The 20,291-nt window shown below is 41.2% G+C and overlaps 1 protein-coding gene across 6 annotated transcripts in view; it reads left to right on the forward strand.

Annotated features, from left to right (window-relative positions):
- LOC131251319 (lactoylglutathione lyase-like) overlaps positions 1 to 9,560 on the forward strand; it is an 89,318-nt gene extending 79,758 nt beyond the window's left edge. For all 6 annotated transcript variants that reach the window (XM_058251972.1, XM_058251973.1, XM_058251971.1 and 3 more), the window contains one exon: positions 9,216 to 9,560. In XM_058251972.1, the coding sequence (XP_058107955.1) occupies positions 9,216 to 9,316 (101 nt within the window). In that variant the 3' untranslated portion in view covers positions 9,317 to 9,560. The remainder of the gene's footprint in view (positions 1 to 9,215) is intronic.
- The last annotated feature ends 10,731 nt before the right edge of the window (positions 9,561 to 20,291 follow it).

Raw genomic sequence — 20,291 nt, forward strand, 5'->3', positions numbered from 1 at the left:
TTCACCTCTAACCTTTATAACCCTACACAAGGACTGCAATCCTACACAAGAATCTATCTAGCATACACTCCCACCAGAGGCTCCCGCAAGAGACTTTAGTTGGTTTCTATTGGCTAACCAACAACCTCAGTCCTAGTCCAAGGACTTACATTCACTCCCACTGGAGGCTCCCACAGGGACTAACACGTACCCACTTGTATTCGGTGAATTCAACCATACACAAGAGCCTAAGTCCCATACAAGAACCTATCGAGTTTGGGTTACAAACTCTTATCCTCAATCCTACACAAGGAAATAAAGTATGAACTCACTAATTGACACTTGTCGAATTGAGCCCCTTTGATGCATCGTCTTGGGTTGCTTGATTGATGCTCTCCTGTGCTTCAATCAACTCCCCTTTTGCTCTCTTGATTATTGATGATGATGCTTTAGCTTCAAGATCAAATATCTTGCATGCGATGCTCTATTGAGGTGACCAAGGTGATGAGAGGTTGGGTGAATCTCATATGACCAATGTTGTCGAATCGCATATGCTATCATGTGTGCTTGTATATGCATATGCGCATATGCGATTGCAGATTCGCATATGTGACCGCATATTTTTTATTTTGGAAATTATTATTATTATTTTTTTAAATATGAAAAATTAAAATTTTTTGTAAAAAAGAAAAAGAAATTAAGGATAACATTTCTAAGTTACTAAATAACTAATTTTACATATTTAAAATATATTTGAGAGAAATAAAATCAATTAAACAATGAATTAAATAACAAGTGCTTAAATCTTGATCTTCCAACTTCCAAGAGAGAGAGAGAGAGAGAGAGAGAGAGAGAGAGAGAGAGAGCACTTAGAAGTAGGAAATATAAGAGAGAGATTAAGACCACTTGAAATTAAGAAATGTAAGAGAAGAATAGAGTAAAAGAGTTTTGGAATGAGAATATTGCAAATGGGGGAGGTTTGGAAGCCTTATAGAGAAAAAGTTGGTTTTTTTTTTTTAAACAAAAAAATAAAATAAAATAAAATAATGTGCCAACCATTGGCCAATATGCGATCGCGTATGCTGTATGCAATCACATACATTGCATATGCGATCGCATATTTTTGTAGATGCCATGATCGCATATGTGATCTGCATATGGATATGCGCATATGCACTCGTATATGCTCATGTGCAGTCGCACATGACAACAATGCCTATAACACATGGAAATGTTGTAATTCTTGGGGGATTCACCTAGATGGGTGTTCTAAAAGATTTAGACAAGAATTTTACTATGGGTTCAAGTCTAATTTCTAGAACAAGGCGGAGAAGAGATCATGTTCATCGTTTTCAATGTGGTTGAAATCTTCTTCCAAATGATGAATTACAAGGAAGATGACTTAGATCTCATCTACTTAGAAGTTAGGAATGTGGGATATGAGTGGGAAATCTCCCAAGCTTCTATTGCACCAAAAACCCATCATATTGCCCAAGAGCCGAATGCCCTTTTATAAGAAATCGTTTGCAACGGTCATAAAATTGCTAGTTAATGGCTCTGTCGATCTGATCGAAAGGCCCTTCGATGTAATCGAAGCTCCTTCGATAGGATCGAACAGATCGTCGATCCCATTGAGAAAATTCAGGAATATATTTGTTGGGTTACTAGACTGATTCTTTGATCGGATTGAGTGATCCTTTGATTCCATCGATAACCTGTCGATGGGATCGAGGACCACTTGAAAACTGCTGTTTTGGCATACGATTTCACAGCAGCTTTGCACCTCTTCTAGCCTTACCATGTTCCAATTTTGGTTATATAGCTAAGTAATGATCAACAAGGTTTATCTATCGGGTTAGGATCATCTAGAGGTTTAAGGGTTGTTTTGGGTCAAGGTTAGGGTCACCAAGGCACCTCATATACTTGTTCTTCACTTCCTTGATGTTCTAGTCTTTGTGTGTCTTCAGTCTTCAACTTCTAAGGGCTCAACCAACTCCCTGACATAGACACACGTGATTGACAAACAAGGTGCGCTAATCAATGCACTGATAGTCAATGCATAAGAATCATGCATACACATTGCAATACATGCTAATATTTGAAAAAAAAAAAGAAAAAGAAAAAGAGAGAGAGTGAAGTTTCTACGAACAAAAGTCACCTTTGAGTTTTGGACTGTCTCTCCTTAGAGTCGAGATTTCTCCCCCAAATAGAAGCTTTGATTTCAACAAAAAAACCAAAGAGAGTGGGTGAAATCACCTATGGAACAATATATTAAAAATAAAAATAAAAAAATCCCACAAAACATGGTGATTTTTTCGATTTTCAGGATTTTCCCTCAATTTTCTCGTGAATTTCTAGCGTTTTACATAAGTATCCCTGGTATTAGTGATATTATTGTTGATATTGTTGGTACCAAGAAACTTCTATATTATCCAGAAGTCCAAAATATCGTTGGTGTCACTGGCATCGTTATAAATTATCGGTGATGTTTGGAATTTTCTATATTACTTGAAGTTTTGCTATCGCTGACCAGTGATACCAATAATATTGATGATATTATCTATAATCTCACTGATATTTGGAATACTGGGTACATCGTGGCTAATTTGGTAGATTTAGTATGACAGCTGTCTTGCGGACTTGATCCTTATCCTCAACCCGAACGTTGTCCACTTTCACGCTTCTAATTTGATTCGGCCTTGCTAGAGCACCAGCAACCTCGTGGAAATTCTCGGTGTTCTTATCACCTTCTTTTAACCACATCGCTTTTGATCATTGCTTCCATTTTATCTCATCTTCCTTTGACCACTTTTTATATTTGAGCTTAAAATTCTCCCATGCCGACCTATCTTCCACCAACTGCTCTCCTCCCTTTTCCTTCATATTGAGTGTCTAGATCTCCCTTAAAATGGCATCCATTTCCTCCTCCCTCTACCCCAACACTTCTTTCCTCTAATCATTGATCTTCCTCTTAAGTAGTTGTATTTTTCTAAAAGAGTTTAAAGCCAACCTTGCCTTCCACTTCTAACAATTCTCACTAGTCCTTCACTAAGCCTTAGAAGCCCTCCACCTCTTGCCACAACAGTTCAAACCAAAATGAGTGCGGCCCCAATTATCGTCATCCACTTCCAGTAAAACTGGACAATGATCCTGGATGGGTTTTGGAAGGCCCCTCTGCACAGCTTGGGGAAAGTGCTTAATCTTGGATGAAGAAACCATAAATCTATCAAGCTTCGACATCACTGGCTTTTCTTGCTCATTCAACCATGTGAATTTGATGTCCACCCACCCAGAGAAGTCCATCATGCTTATAGGAATCCTTCTATCCCTTGATTTCTCGAATGCCCCCCTCTGATCAGCCCCTGCAAAAAGAGTTTAGATCTTCCTAAAACACTTCCCGCAAAGATGCCAGGTTTGGCAAATAGAGCCTATGCATCCGTTTAATCTGAGCGCTCTTCTAGCTGCACCCTAACTCCGTAACATTCCAACTCAGCATCTTCATTGCTTAATTGATTTGTTCACTCTTCCCCTTCTCTCACCTCTTGAGGTGATCCCCTCGTTGTTGCTGTCGAGGCTTGCCAACTCTCTACTCCCCTTAGGAGTTTTTTGGGTCCTTCCCTTTCGTGCCTTCTTTGTTTTCTTCAATCCTTTCTCCTCTAAAAATTGGAACAATACTAAACAATCCTCTTCGCATTCTCCAAAAGTTACCCCGAGCAACCTTCCGACATGCTCGAAAGCTTCCTGGACCCACCACATGCCTTTTGCCATTGATATACGTTCTGTAGAGCTCCCTGGTGTGATGTCACTAGAGCTTCTAGTGTTGAGCCCATTATCCTCTCTTGTGTGCATGGCTGTTTGCAGAGACATCACTTCCAAAGCCTCCAAACTGTTTTCCTCACTCCTCAGTCCCTTTGTTGATGCTTGCATCTCATCACTACACATTGCTAACAGTTTGACCTCTAGGAGAACCAATGCATTCTCTTCTCCGACCTCATCGAAAGACAAACATTAACCCACCTCCCTGGCCACAAAAAATTTCCTCATATCACTGGAGTTGATCGTTGACAGATACTTCCCACCTCCAGTTGTAGGTTCAAAACTATTGAGCAAGCCCCCTCCACCTCCTTCTCTACTGACGAGCCTCTATTGCATCAATAAAAGGGTGTATCTTTCACATGCGAAGGGGGCTAATTCATCCTACCCACATGCCAATGCAAATGCCAGCTCCACATGGGGAACTCTATGCGCGAGCGCTGTTGTTGTATCCATCCCCATGCGTGTCTGGCACTCGGCCTCATTGCTGTCATAATTTCTTCTCGAAACCCATCCAACCTGACATGCGTCAATGTTCTTGGCTTTGCGAAGGTCGAATGTGCCCCCCTCCCCAGCTTTGGCATCTTCGAACCTAGGCCTTGTTGTATCTCTTTCGTTGGTCAGTCAACTGCCTTCTTTAAGTCCTCTCACAATTAAACTAGTAAGACACGTTCCAGCTCCCTCACCTCCCTTGCTGCCACTGTTGCTCATCTCATTGAAGCCTAGACAACACACGTCAGATGCTACCTCCTTTGCCTCCCCGCCTGAGACGGGTCTACCCATCATACTCGCCTCCTCTCCTTCCAATGAGCTGGATATGTGTTGCCTCTCCTATCACCACTCATCCCCCCACCTCCTAACGTGCAACCTCCATCATACATGTGTTTTGATTTGTCACGGATACTCTTTTGGAGCAGCGAAGCTGTACTCCATCCAACTCGGTGCTCCTGTAACTTTCCTCCCAGCCTACTCCCCCACCTCCATTATCACCAGTCTGCCACCACCTCTGCTCCCCTCGGCCGCTAACCCCCATCACGCTCAACCTGAACTACCACCCTAACACCTCCTACGACCACCAGAATCCACCCCAAATCTTTCTCAAACCTCTTTTCCCTCACCGGCAGCTGAGCAACTCTCAGCTCCCCCCAATCCGCCATTGACGGATCTAGCATAATAACCTTCCCTAAGCACAAACCTACCTCCAAGAGCACCTCTGGGTTTCATAGCTTGTGCGGAAGTCCTCTGATCAGGAACCATGCCTCTTCCTACCTAAGGAGCTATTGGGTTACGCATCAAGGTTGTGGTCGTAGATTTAGATTGGGATAAGTAGGGGTGCAACTTGGGGGTTGCCAAAAAAAACAAAAAAAGAAGAAGAAAGAAGGTAGGAGTTATAACTTTGGCAGCTTGGTTCAGGTTGAGGGTCCCCAACCCCACCTCAGATTGGGTCAATCCATGGCCCAACCTGATCTTCCATACTCCCAACCCTAACCCATCTTGGGTCCAGTCGGGTTACAACTAAGGTATGGAAACTCCACCAATCGATGATTAGTTTCCTGTTCAGCAATGCACATAATGCGCATTGTGTAAGGGGATTTAACTATGTAATGCGTATGACACTTGGCACACAGACAATTAGAAATATCCAGCGTGCGTTGCCACCTACTGGGGCGCACACTTGAGATGGTCCCGAGATTCAAACCCATCCATTTTCTCTTAACTACCATAATTTGAATAGTTTCCCATAATCATATTTGAATGATGATCCTCACTTTTGATTTTGAGGAGGTGTTGGTTGCTGGTTTTTGGATTTTCTAGCTTAGTAATTCCCTGGCTTTTACAAAAAGCCTGTTTCGGTTAGGCTTCTTTTGGTAGTTATACATTCCGCATCCTTTTCTCAAAAAACTTTCCTAAGCTTTTAGTTGGGGAATGGAAAACGTAGAGAATTTAGACTTTTCCTTGGTTTCCTGAGGAAATGTGGTGTACCAAAAAATTTAATCATTCCCCAGGAAACACTAGGCCAACTCTGTCCCAGCAAACCTGAAAACCAGGAAAATCTTCTTCTCATAGTTCTCAATTCATCTACAAATAGTGATGGTAACAATCATCTGTTGAGCGAAAGCTTTGCATGGTGGTTCGAGTATAACAGATTTCACAACATGGATGGTTCAGATCATTAAAGAATTCAGCATGTAGGCCCTACTGGGAAACAATAGATGCTTGATCTGGAGTTGCGACAGAGGCAAAACAAACTCTTGCGAGATGTATCAGTGTTATAGCGTTTTTCATGATGCTGGGGAGTTATTTGATACCCCAGCTGCCTATGACGCTTGATACATAGGCACTTACCAATTGAACACGAGGCATACATTAACTCTCATTCAACTGACTAAATTGAGGGACTCACTATCATAAAGTCCCAGTCCCAAAATCAGGTTTTTCAAACAATCCTGACTTCTGATCAGTGGACACTTGTTTGCTGAAATATGACCGTTGGATATTTTCATTTGTAACCATACACGTATAAATGTAATAAATGGGTATTGCCCCAAAAAGAAAAAAAAGAAAAGAAGGTACTTACATATTGAGGGACTCACTATCATTAAGTCACAGTCCCAAAATCAGGTTTTTCAAACAATCCTAACCTCTGATCAGTGGACACTTGTTTGCTAAAATATGACCGTCGGATATTTTCATTTATAACCATACATGTATAATTGTAATAAAGGGTAGTACCCCAAAAAGAAAAAAGAGAGTGTGATATAGGCTCGGGTTTGGGTTGCCTGAGGCCTCAAACCTGAGCCCAACCTGAGTGTTAAACCCACCTGACCTGACCTGACGTAAATTTTGGGTTGCCAGTCTTGTTTAGGTTGGGTTCGACCCAAGTTGCACCCCTAATCAGCAGCATATCAACAACTACAAGCCCAACAGTTATGCTGGTGTTTGTACCCTATTCGACCGGATCCCGTTTCGGTCAGATTCGTGTGGGTCATGTTCATGAGGTTAACGGTCGGAAGATTACAATAAGAATATGTGACCGAATTCCCGAAGGGTGTTATCACGTGTCTTGCACATGACAAGTAATCATTGAGGCGCGACCGAATTCCCGAAGGGTGTTATCACGTGTTTCGCACATGACAAGTAATCATTGAGGCGCGACCGATTGATTAAGTCAGCCAGCGGTCGAGTCACCACGAATGCTGAATAGGGATTAAAGGCTCAAGAAAGACTAGATCGTGGGAAGAATCTGGAAGTAGAGCATGGGCAAAAACGGTTATGGTAACCGTCAGATCGTGAAAAGGATCCAGAATGCTTGGATCAAAGTTATAAATAGAAGAAGTTAATAGGAAAAATTGTCTCACACCAACCCAAACAAATCAATTATCTTCAAATTATCTTGTCAAATTTACATTTCATAGTGTAATTGCAGCTTCTTTCAAGTAATTTCTTTCCTTTAGAGCAATCAATTACTTATCGCATTTACCTGCCTTCTCTAGTATAATCTGCAGTGTAAATACAGTAGTCGATAGCTAGAATATGAATACTCTTTATTTGTCAAAATTTTGAATTATCACTCCGTATTCTGTCATTCACGCATTGAGAAAGTCCTTTCGTACGGAAGGCAAAGAGAAACTCATCATCAGAGGATGAACCCCCACCCTTTGACCATCGCCTAATCAATTTACGCTTTGAGCGAGTGGCCGAATAGGTGACCGATCTCCTCAGACTTCGGTCATACCCAGTGTCTGCCTACTTTGGTGCTCGGGGTCATTGTCGTTCGGTTTGAATTGGAACCGCAATCCCAATTCTAGCATGCCTGCATATTCATCACCCATGCAAGGAAGAGGAACGTCGAAACAACGGTGAACAGGTGGTAACTGATTTTAGCATTTTGGGAGAATTTTTGGTTCATTAGGCTTATTTGTTGCTGCCCAAAAATGAGTGTTCCATTGCCTTTCAGGGATTTCTAAAGCTACCAAAAGGTAGCCTAAGCTTACAGTTATGGACATTTTTGTTTCCTTCTGAGGACTTGTAAGTGTATTTGAGGGGTTTCAAGGTTGAATCACCCGTTCCAAAGTTATTTCAGGGTTTGGCTTTGGGCCTTACAGACTTCGTAAATTTAGAGCTTAGATGTGATTGATTAGTGTGCACTGTGCAGGGTTCCCTTACTATTTGTGCCATGGATTGACTGTTTTGGAAACTGCAATTGTATCTTCAGGGAATTCCATGGAAATGATACTAGGATTCCCACAAATGATCAAAATATCAACGATGTACATTGGCAGAATTACTTTGCTGTAAATAAACAAAGTATGATGTTTCCTGTCTTTGTACAGTTCAAGCCAGCCACAACGATCACGTCACAGAATTTGTCCAATCAAGTCTGAGTGCCAGTTTGAATCCATAGGGTGTCTCACTAAATGGCTCTTAAGGAGAAAAAAATCTGGGATGTCTGATGGATGCATGAATTGGATGTCATCATGCATGCGTCTTTTGAATCACAATAAATAAATGCATTTTCCTCATCTTACTGGTGCAAGGATGCTGCATTGCTGATTCAACAAGAATAATTGTGCAAAGAGAATACATCCAAGGTTTGGAGTGATTGTCTCATCATACTCTGTCAAACTTGTGTTTTCTACTTCTAGAGGGTGCCATCAAATTTTACTTTAGGGTGCATTTGGGATTGTGTTTGCATTGAGTGGCTAGAGAGAGAGAGAGAGAGAGAGAGAGAGAGAGCCTAGTTTGACAGGCATTCTCTATGAGTGGCTTCAGAATCGCCACTTCTGTAACAGAAGTGACAGAAGTGGCGACCATGCAAATAGAGCCAGATGCACATTGGCATCACATCCAAAGTGGACGTTGTACAATAACTTTACAGTGGGCAATTGATGCATCAAAAGGGTGCAGCATATGCAGTTCATTTATAATATAAAATATTGTTGTCTCAGTTTGGATTTTTAAAAATATTTTGTTTGTTCACTTATCTTCCACTTATGCATAACTGTAGCCTTCTGAAATTGCAAACAAGTCCATGTCTATATTAAAGAGCTATTCTGAGATTATTTTGGTTTTTGGTTATTCCTCAAGGGGAATGTGAAGGAGACTTGCCCCCTAGAAGCTGCCTCTTCCAAGTGATGATCCAAACTGTTTTACAATATTTGCATCTCATGGCAAAAGTCTCACCAACCAGATATCCTTATCGTCCATACTGCTTTTCTGGAATCAACTTCCAATCAACAATAAGATCTCTGATAAGTAAGTTTTTCCATGTCGACCATCAGGTGAGACCATATAGATGAATGTTCTGGATCATCACATGGTGGGGAGAAAGGGGCAAGCAGCTAGGGCATGGCTCTAGGGCTACACATCCTTGGTCTTTCTCCCTGGAAATGTTGTAATTGATTCTGTTGGGCCAATTGCAGGAAAAATGAAAGGGTTGGCATTCATTAAGGATCCTGATGGCTACTGGATTGAAATCTTTGATCTTACTAGAATTGGGAATGTGACTACTGATGCTTCTTGAAAATGGGCCACATGCATAAGCTAATCTTCCATTGGTTTTGATTATGCTTGTCTTAAAGGAGATGATCATTGGGTTCTGCACTGTACATTAATGACTGCCATGACATCTCAGACATGGTGCCTGTACATCACTTCATGGGACCAAACTTTGTTTATTTTTGTTGTGGGCCTGACTTTGATATGCTATGATAATAAATATAATTGTTGATGAAAAAGAAAATAAATAAACATGAATTGGCAGTTGCTGCTCTGGTCTGCAACGGTACAGATGGGTCCACCTTTTTATGGTGGGTCGTACATGGATGAGTCATGAACTAAAGAACTCCCCATCGGATTCTTTATCCAAGCAACTGGTGCTTCTTTGTTTGGAATGCTGACCATATGCTGCATGTTTATGTTCATTTACTATCCATTTGGAGGATAAGCTGGATAGCCATTCATAACTTTCTATGGTCTATAAAGAGGGAGTGCCCCTCATTTCAGACTTGCTCTTCAGAGTTCTAATCTTCTCTCCATAGTGCAATATAAGGTTTCCCAACCCATTCTCTTGAGTTCTCTTGCATCTTAGCTAGTTCTTGGTGTCTAGCACATGGTGGTGTGAATGGGCTGGACTCGAGTAGTGTTTGGGTGTTGCATGAGAGAGTGGTTAAGGAGTTTGCAAGTCCAATACAGTTGGTATCAGAGCTAGAGATGAGTAGTTTGAATCTCCAGAAGTTAGCACACACCTGCAGATTGCCATAAGCTGGTCTAGCTAGCAATACACTTCCAAATATTATGATATTTGTATTGGTTGTGAAGACATGCTGCATTTCTACTGTTTTACAAGTTCCCCCTTCTTGAGGACTTGACGGTTTTGTTGTGGTGTTTCCTGTGCTATATTTCGGAATATTAGGGTTATGTTTTGAGTTTCAATTTGGAAGGCCAACATGATACAGCAGCCTCAGAATGCAAGTGAGGTATGACCAGGACCTCCCCATTGTCTCACTTGTGATTTAGATCAGAAAAAGCAGGAAAGGTTGGAAATCATTTTACAAGGATGCCACTTTTGGCGTTGCAAATTGCATGGTGTTCTCTTGGAATTCCTGGCAACTCTCTTTTAGTCTGTCTTTTTTTTTTTTTTTTTTTTGGACAATTAACGCAGAGAATATTATTAAATGTAAAAAAGGGAAAGACAACAAAGAGAGAGAGAGAGAGAGCGCAGCTCTGCTGAGATAGCAGTAACTGCTAAGCAGCTAGAAAATCAAAATTACAATCAGTAGGCTTAGATGAGTAGGTAGCCCATTCGACCACAAAATGAATCGCCCTAAACGCAATGAGGTCCGCTGAATTGGCTTTGTCGTTAAAGCACCAATCATTCCTTTCTACCCAGACAGCCCGCCAAACCGCAAGAAGAGCCATCTGCCAGAGAGGGGTCCTGTGCTTCCCACATCTAACCCCATGCCAGAAGGAGAGGAGACTGTCAGTTGAACTTGGAAAGCAGCATTGCACGTTGAAGCGGTGAAGACCGTCCAAATCTTGTGGATGAAAGGACAGTGAATGAAGAGATGATTTACCGTTTCTTCATTGGCCATGCAGCAAGCACAAATGTTGATTATGTACATTCCCCGTTTCCTCATATTATCGACAGTGAGGACCCTTTGATTTGCGACCAACCAGCCGAAGACTGCAATTTTGGGAGGGACTGAGTAATACCAGCCGTAATACCGCATAAGACCAGTAGGACGAGGGAAATTAACAGACAGGAGGCTGTAAAGAGACTCGACAGTGAATCTGCCCTGTTTGTCCGCTCCCTCTACGCTGGCTTACTGGCATGGGTTTAATCTGGGCAAATCTAAAACCGGTATCTGGAGGGTGGCTATCCTTGCTATTTGGTGGGCTGTCTGGAAGGAAAGAAATGATCGTTGTTTCAACAATGTCCACCACTCTGCTCAGAAAGTGGGCTCTTTTGCCAAGTTTCTGTTGATCGAATGGGTTTCCTATGTTTTGGACCTTAAAAGACTTTGATTTCCTGTTTTTAGGTTTGTAGTTTTCTTCCTTTTTCTGGGCTTGCTACCTCAGTAGCCCTGCTCTGTAAGTTTTTTCTTTCTTTCTTAATGAATTCCCGTTGCTTTCTATCAGGCACATTGCGATTGAGCTTTAAACTGTAAGATGCAGTTGAGGAGGGCAGCATATTCATCAATCTCCCTTTCCCTAAGGTTCCTTCTGCATTCGATGTTCCAAACGGAGTTCCCGCCTTCGGATGAAAGACAGTCATCAACCGTGTTGAGGGGGTCCTTAGCAATGCGGAAGATGTTAGGGAAAGATGTGCTGAGCGTGTCTATCCCTGCCCAAGGGTCCAGCCAAAAAAGGGTTCGGGTGCCGTTACCTGTAACCATTGTAATACCTCTGAGGACATCCGGCTTGGTCGAGAGGATGTCCCTCCATATAACAGACATTTTGCGATTGCAGCTGCTATTAGTCCACCATTCCCCATCGGATCTATCGTATTTACTCTTTATCAAGTCATTCCATAGGGCCCTGTCTTCATTCCCGAGTCTCCACAACCATTTTCCCAGAAGAGCGCGGTTCATTAGCTTTAGGTCCTTGATGCCTGCCCCTCCATTTTGCTTCAGATAGAAGACAACCTTCCAGTTAATGAGGTTAAATTTTTCCTATCAGACTTTCCTTGCCAAAGAAACTCTTCTTAACTTTTCCAGAACCTTCACGACCGATGCTGGGCACTTGAACAGCGACATCTGGTAAATCGGAAGATTAGATAAAGCTAAGTTTAAAAGGGTTAGCCGGCCTCCCAGAGATAGGTATCTTTTAGTCATTTTTACTGGGATTTGCGAACACATCCATTCCCTTGGTGGACAATCTACATGTGTACTTGTCCTTGGATTGACCATAGAAATTCTTATTCATGGGAATTTAAGGTTACTGAAAGTGAAGGTTGCCTATCAATCAATGGTCCTGATTGATGTAGGATAGAGAAGTTTGGGGGTGGCCAGCCTGAGCCAACTCATCTATCAAATGGGTACAGAATCCAGACCCAGGCCTGACTCACCGTGACCAAGCACTGGGCCGGCTGACCTGGTTTTAAAGAATGTATATCAAACTCAAAACCTTTTGTAAGTGTTCCATCCATGTCTACAATTAAAACATGGCCATGGTTGTGGAAAACTTGTCTTATGGTACCAAGTGAAAAATTCAGTGCGTGTTGTGGATGAAGTAAAAAATGTGGCAACTAGTATACTGCATTTGTGACATACATGCATGCAAATCCGAACCATCAGATTGTGGACCCATTGTGGATGGTGGTTGGGCCTAAAAGTCGCAAATTGGAGAATTATAACCATCTAATCTTCCCTATGCTATTGAGCTGTCCAATCACTTTAATTCACCTTACTAGTCACTTTGGGCCCGTTTGGATACCACCAAATAAGTTACTTTTTGTACTTCGAGCAGTAGATAAGTAACTTTTTTTTAGATAAGTAAGTTTGGTTTAAGATCAATTATAAGTTTTTTTTTTTTTTCTTTAACTTAGAAGTACCTTATCACTGCAGCTTAATAAGTAGAAACCAAAATAAGTTGAGAGAGGAGTAACTTAAGTAACTTATGATCCAAACGCCCCTAAGGGAGCATTGGGATCATGGGTTACGTTACATAAGTTACTTATGCCTCATGCCTCAAGTAGCTTTTCAACAATTAAGTATGTTTGCATAATAACATATCAGCCAAAATGTTGAAGTATATTTGGTTTCCAATATCTTTTGATTGCTCATTCCTCAAATTTGTTCTATCCACCTTAATATATACCGTCCATCATGTGGGTCCAATTTTGATGTGGACCATTCATTATATTTGGGCCGACCTTGGCCTTGTCTTCAATGTGAAGCGTCCATTGTGTGGGGCCAACCTTCAATGTGGACTATCCACCTTGCAAGGCCCCCCTTTGATGTGGGCTATCCATCATGCGGGCCCCACCATGGATGTAGGCAGTCCATTATGCAGGCCCACCTTTAAACCAAATTATCTATCATGTCGGACCCAACTTCGAAGTGGGCAATCCATCAAGCGAGGCTTGCCTTGGATGTGGGTCATTCATCATTAGGGGCCGACCTTGATATGGGTCATCTATCATGTGGAGCCCATCATCAATGTTATTGTCCATCATGTGTATCCCACCTTTAATATCCACCATCCATGATGTGGAGTGATGTGGACTGTCTATTGTGTGGGCCCAACCTTCGATATGGGCCATTTATCACCGGCCCTCCTTGATGTAGATTGTCCATTATGGGGAGCCCACCATCAAAATAAATTGTCCATCAATGTTCATTGCCCTTTGACGTGAATTATCCATTGTGTGGGTCTCACTTTCGATGTGTTGTCCATCATGCGGGTTGGGCCTTGATTGCGACCCATCATTTTTGGGGTTGACCTTTGATAACATTATATGGTGCCCACTTAGATGTGGAGCGTCCATCTTGCAGGGCCCACCTTCAACGTTATTGTCCATCATGTGAACCTTCAATATCCACCACCCTTCATGTGGAGCCCAACTTTGACATGGACCGTCATGTGGCCCCACTTTCAATGTGGGTTGTCCATCATGTGGGACCCACTTTTGATGTTGGCCATTCATTGTGAGGGGCGTACCTATGATGTGGACAATTTATTATGTGGACTCACCTTGATGCCACCTTTGGTGTGGACCGTCCATCATGTGGGCCTTGCCTTACCTTTGATGTGGACCATCTCTCACAGAGAGAGAGAGAGAGAGAGAGAGAGAGAGAGAGAGAGAGAGAGAGAGAGAAATAAGTTGAAAAACAAAAAATAAAAACTTACTAAGTAATTTATTTTTTAGAAACTAGCTAGAAAGCTGTCTTTGCTTATTCTAAATAAATAATAATAAAATAATATAAAAAAAGCTCTTTTTTTGTTTTTTGTTTTTTTTTGAAACTATCTAAACAGCTCTTAAAAAAATAAGTGATGGAGAGGTCAATTTTTAAGAGCTTATTTGACTTAACCGGGTTCACATTTTTGCTAATTTGTATACAAGTTTGTTCTTAAACTTTTCAAGTAATTTCTATCTTGCTCCCTTCTCTTCACAATCTCTTCGAGGGGGGCCCACATGATGAATGGCCCATATTGAAGCTGGGGCCCTACATGACGAATGGTCTACATTAAGGTGGGCCCATATAATGCATGGTGACATCAAAGGTGGGCCCCATATTGTGGATGGCCCACATGATGGATGACCCACATCAAAGGTGGGACCCACATGATGGATGGTTGACATTGAATGTGGGACCACATGATGGAATGTTGACATTAAAGGTGCGCCCCATATGGTGGATGGCCCACAAAGTGTGGCCCCACATGATGGATGATCCACACCAAAGGTGGGACCCACATGATGGGTGGTGGACATTGAATGTGGGACCACATGATGGAATGTTGACATTAAAGGTGGGCCCACATGATGAACGATTCATATTAAAGGTTGGGCCCCACGTGATGGACAGTCCACAAGAAAGGTGGGACCTACACGATGGATGGTGGAAATCAAAGGTGGGCCCAAAATGATGGACTATCCACAACAAGTGAGCCCCACATGATGGATGGTGGAAATCAATGGTGGGTCCCACATGATGGATGGCCTGGATCAAAATGTGGCTTAACATGAAGGGCATCCACATCATGGATGGTCCACAACAAAGGGGAGACCCACGTGATGGATGGTGGACATCAAGGTGGGCCCACATGATGAATGACCCATATTGAAAGTGGGACCCACATGACGAATGGTCCACATCAAGGTACACTTCACATCAAAGGCGGGCCTACAAGATGGATGACCCAAATCTAGTGGGCCCACTTGATGGGTAGTCCACATCAAAGGTGGGACCCACATGAAGGATGATGGACATTGAAGGTGGACCCACATGATGAACGACCCATATTGAAGGTGGAGCCCTACACAATGAATGGTCCACATCAAGGTGGGCACATATAATGGATGGAGTGGGCTTCACATGGAGTACCCACATTAAGGTGTGGCCCCTTGTGATGGACGGTCCACATCCAAGGTCTCTTATGATGGATGGCCCATATCCAAAGTGGCTCATACGATGGACGATATAAATAGAAGGTGGGCCCCACACGATGGATAGTGGATATCAAAAGTGGTCCCCATATGATGGACAATCCACTTTGAAGGTAGGGCCCACACGATGGACATATCGAATGTGGACTCCTCATGATGGGTGTGGGTAGTGGAAAATTGAGGGACCCCACAAAAAGGACAATTAGCATTGATGATGGGCCCCACATGATGGATGAACTACATCAAGGTGGGCCCCTAATGATTAATGGTCCACATCCAAGATGGGCCTTGCATGATGGATAACCCACGTTGAAGGTTTGATTCACAAGATGAAAGGTCCACATCAAAGGTGGGCTCCATATGATGGACGATCCACATCCGATGTCCAACGCAATGGATTGCTCAAATGCCTTAAAACATGAAGATTGTAGCCATCCATTCTTTTGCCATTTCAACCATGGTCCATTTATGATAAAGTCCGCCAAAATAATCATTTGAATGTTTTGTCAAACTATTTATTTTAGATTTAAAAAAAAAAAAAAAAACTCAACTTTGAAAAAGTGATTTTTTCTAAAAGGGCTTATTTAAAACAAGAGCTAGAACAAAAAGAGCTTATTAGAATAGTTGTTATTTAAAAAGCTTTTATTGAATTTGAGTAGAGATGCCAAACAAACCCTAAATTCTTCTAATTGTTGTTAATCAAATGTAAACTAAAAATTGTCAATTTTGAAGCCACTAATCAGATGCTTAGGATTATCTGCAATGAAGAGAAATATCATTGTCAAATATAATGTGACGCACTGGATGAGAATTTTAGTTTACATTATAGTCCAAAAACTTGGAGACCCAACTTAAAACTAAACTAAGTCAATGCAACTGAGTTTGTGATTCTTCTTCTTCTTCCTCCTCCTCCCCCCGCCTTCTTCTTCTTACCACATGTAATTTCGTTAATGTGTGAAGTTTGTAGAAGCCAATACAACAGGCGCCTTAAAAAAAGAAGGGCCTTACCTATCCGATAAATCTCAAGGCAGAAGGATTGAAAGTGTGGCAAAGACAAATACAAGGCTAGGTAGAGCCACAACAGATTGGTTGAAATATAATTGAAAGAAAGGGAGAAAATCAATAAACATGGACACAAGCTGGCTTACAATAATCCACAGATTGAGCCTCTACAGCGACAAGAAACAAAAAAGGAACTGACAATTCATCTGCTATAGCAACCCCCACAAAGAGCCACCCAGAAAACTACTTCGTACATAGCCATGCAACCATCATATATGCAAGCACCCAGTCATGCAACCATCCCAATGACTACGCACCAAACAAACTGCTTCCTACTTCAGTTCTAGCATCCAAACAATGAACAGAAGAAAAATCCAGTATCCAAATAAAGAGAACAACACCTGCCCACCAAGCAGACGCTTGCCTAACATAAACCTTGCAGAGCCAGGTTGCAAGGGTGAGAGTTCTCTCTTTTTCCACTCCAATGATTTTACTTTTTTAATTGAAAAGCGTTGCAGCTTTGCAGAGCTCAATGGATTACATCGTCTTATTCCACCTCTGCTTCTTCATAGGGCAAGAATTCTGATCTTCACCCAAATATATACAAGGCTAATGCTATTCTTCTTCATAATGAATGCTTTCTTGGATATATTCTTAATGATTTAGATCTCGTTAAGGGGCTGAGACCTAGAACCAAGGCTTGAGATTAACCTAAGAGATGCACCATGCGTGATTAAGGAGAGGATCTTATCTTTCTCTCTCTTCGTCTCTCACCTTTTTTCTCTTACATTTTCTCCTCTTTTTTTCTCTCTCTCTTGGAAACCATCTAAAGGGGAAAGGCATGGAGCATCGATTATCTTAGTAATATGATCTATGTAGTGTAGGCCTAGGGTTATGAGTATGGTAATCACCACCTTGTGCACTTAGATATGCCTTACATAATTAAAGGTGCATAAACCACATCTATACATGCACCCAAACAGAGCATATCCCTCCACTAATGTGGCGGTTCACCTTTCGGATTAGGACAAGTGAAGGCCACTAGTAGATCATCACGATTGGTTGTCCATTAAGCATAATAAAACAAAAGATCCAACAATTAAAAACCTTTGGAAAATCATTTTAAAACATTCAGAAGTGTGGGCCCACAAAACCTACAAAGATGAGTTCAATGGAGTCTCGACAACAATAATCTAAGCCACTAATCATATGTGGTGATGGTGGATCCTTTGTTAGATAACACGAGGCTTCTTAACCTTTATGAATGTACCCAAATCAAATTCCTATGTCCATTGGTGTGCCAAAGTCATCACATCAAAACTATGATTAAGTCAATCTAATCCAAACATGATGGCTTCTCGGTGAGAAAACTTCGACGTAGTTCTCCAATGCAAAATATCTAATCATGCTTCATACTAAAACTGGTATTAAAAATAAAATAATAATAATAATAATAATAATAATAATAATAATAATAAGGAATATTTGTACTCCCATTTGGTGAAGATCCCCAAATGAAGATGCTATAATGACCTGATGGTGGAGATTAATCCATTCTTGTTAGTCACTAGGTCATTGAAATTCTTCACAAGATAACCACAAAAAAGATTTGGATGACCCAACATCTCGTAGTGGTTATGGAATTTAGAATACTCGAGAACCATAGGACACAACTCTCTTGTGAGCAAAACTTAGCCAATCCATCCCTTAAACTTTTACCATAGATACAATGAAGAGTTAATCTAAAAGAATCAACTGCAACCGATAAGAAGAATGTCTCCATGCACATCATATCGTCCCTTGAAAGAAGAATATAAGGTAAAAGGTTGCTAATAACCTAAGTTCCAATCATCATTAAAATTATATTGGATTTCAGGGGCAATACTACCAACAATCTCCCATGTAATCTAAATCTAAACATTCTCTATATGCAATCCCATATCAAAAATATAATCTACAACAACTTTGGTGGGTAGTGTTTTGGTAAGAGGATGTGTAAGATTCTCTTCTCTACTAAGGCAATCTTAAGTGCTTTAACCTCTTTCTTCAACTAGGTAGTTTTTATTAATATGTATAGCTCTAGTGACACGTTTGACCTTAAACCTAAGGTACGTTAGGGCACCGGATCAATATAGGATTAACAAGCGACGACAAGAAGAGAGATAACAAGAGAAAGAAGAGTCCATGAGCTGAGAGCATGTGAGAGAGAGATGGAGGAGAGGATCAAGTGTTAGGGTATCCACCCTCTCCTCCTATTTTATATAATAGAAAACTAGACCGAGCCCAGGTCCACATTAAAGGCCCATTACACCAATAAATTGGGCCTTGGCCCTTTTATTCTCTAACTCTCTCCCTCAAGCAGGTGTATATATATTAATAATGCCCAGCTTATTATAAATTTCAGCACCTAGTTTGTGGAAAACCCTTAATGAAAATATCAGCTAATTGGTTTTTGGACAACACAAACTCCATAATAATTTCTTTGGATGCAGCTTTCTCATGAATGAAATAGTTGTCTATCTTAATATATTTCCTCCTTTTATGAAAAATGAGGTTGTTAACAATGCAAGTTGTGGCCTGATTGTTACAATATAACAACACCAATGCTTCATTAAATAGTTGGTGTTCTTAGAGGTGAGATTTGATCCATAGAGCATGACCCATAGTACGATATTTGGTCTCAATGATGGACTTTGCAATAATACTTTTTTTTTAAACTACTCCATGTTATAAGGCTCCCTAGCCTTACGTAGATCTTTTGTCTATTTTGGATCCAGCTCCGTCCGCATCTGCATAGCCTTTAACTATAAGATGCACACTCCTTCTATAAATAAGCCCTTGACTAGGTGCACCCTGTAAGTAATGCAAAATTTGCAAAATTTCATCCCAATGACGTGTCCTTGGTTTGTGCATGAATGTACTAACCATTCCAACAACGAATGAGATATCTAGACGAGTGACAATCATGTATATAAATTTGCCAATTAGTCTCCTGTATTTCTTCGAATATGTAACGAGCTCCTCCTAATCATCATCCAACTTCACATTTAGATCGATAGGAGTGTCACATGGTTTGCATCCTATCAATCATGTCTCCTGCAGCGGGTCAAGAGTGTATTTGTGTTGAGATAGTAAGATACCTAAGTTAAACTGTGCCACTTCAATTCCAAGAAAATAATTCAAAAGGCCAAGGTCTTTCGTTGTAACATCTTCAATTTTTTCAATACTCGAGTATTAGATGTTCTCGGGTGTCACTAGGAATTTTTCTGTTACTTGGGTAAACATATGTGCACGCACCCAAATTAAAACTCAAAACACTTTGAAAGTATGCTTGGAAACTTGTTTCTAAAAGTTCATACTCATAACACTTTGTGTATTACTTTGATAGGTGAATCAAACCGTTCACAATTAAACTCGGGCCATAGATCACATATCCATTGTCCATAACATAATACTAGTTTGACGTTTTATCATCTAAACACCCAACTAAACCATCTAGTTTCAAAATCAACTGTGCGAATTCGATTAGACATCCTTAGAAAACTAATGCATGCGATCGATCATCAAAAGCTTGAGCCCAATCACGCGAACTGCGAATCTAGGGCTAAGATCTAGTGGACCTCACCATCAATAAATCTATATAACCAAAACATAATGAAGATCTACCTAAGACTAACACAATGGATAGTTTTTGTTATGGGGAAAAAGGGATCGACCCATGGAAGAATGTCAGGTTGGAACCTTATATGCTCGACCAAGCAAGCGACGACGAGAAGCCATGTCGAGAGCCCGCTTCCTACTCAGAGCTCGTGACCAAGGAACATGCCCATAAGAGAACCACCTCTGACAATTCCAAGATCTCCAGAGTTTGTCAGCAATATCC

Source organism: Magnolia sinica, chromosome 7 (genome assembly GCF_029962835.1).
Source record: "Magnolia sinica isolate HGM2019 chromosome 7, MsV1, whole genome shotgun sequence".
Classification (NCBI taxonomy): Eukaryota; Viridiplantae; Streptophyta; class Magnoliopsida; order Magnoliales; family Magnoliaceae; genus Magnolia; species Magnolia sinica.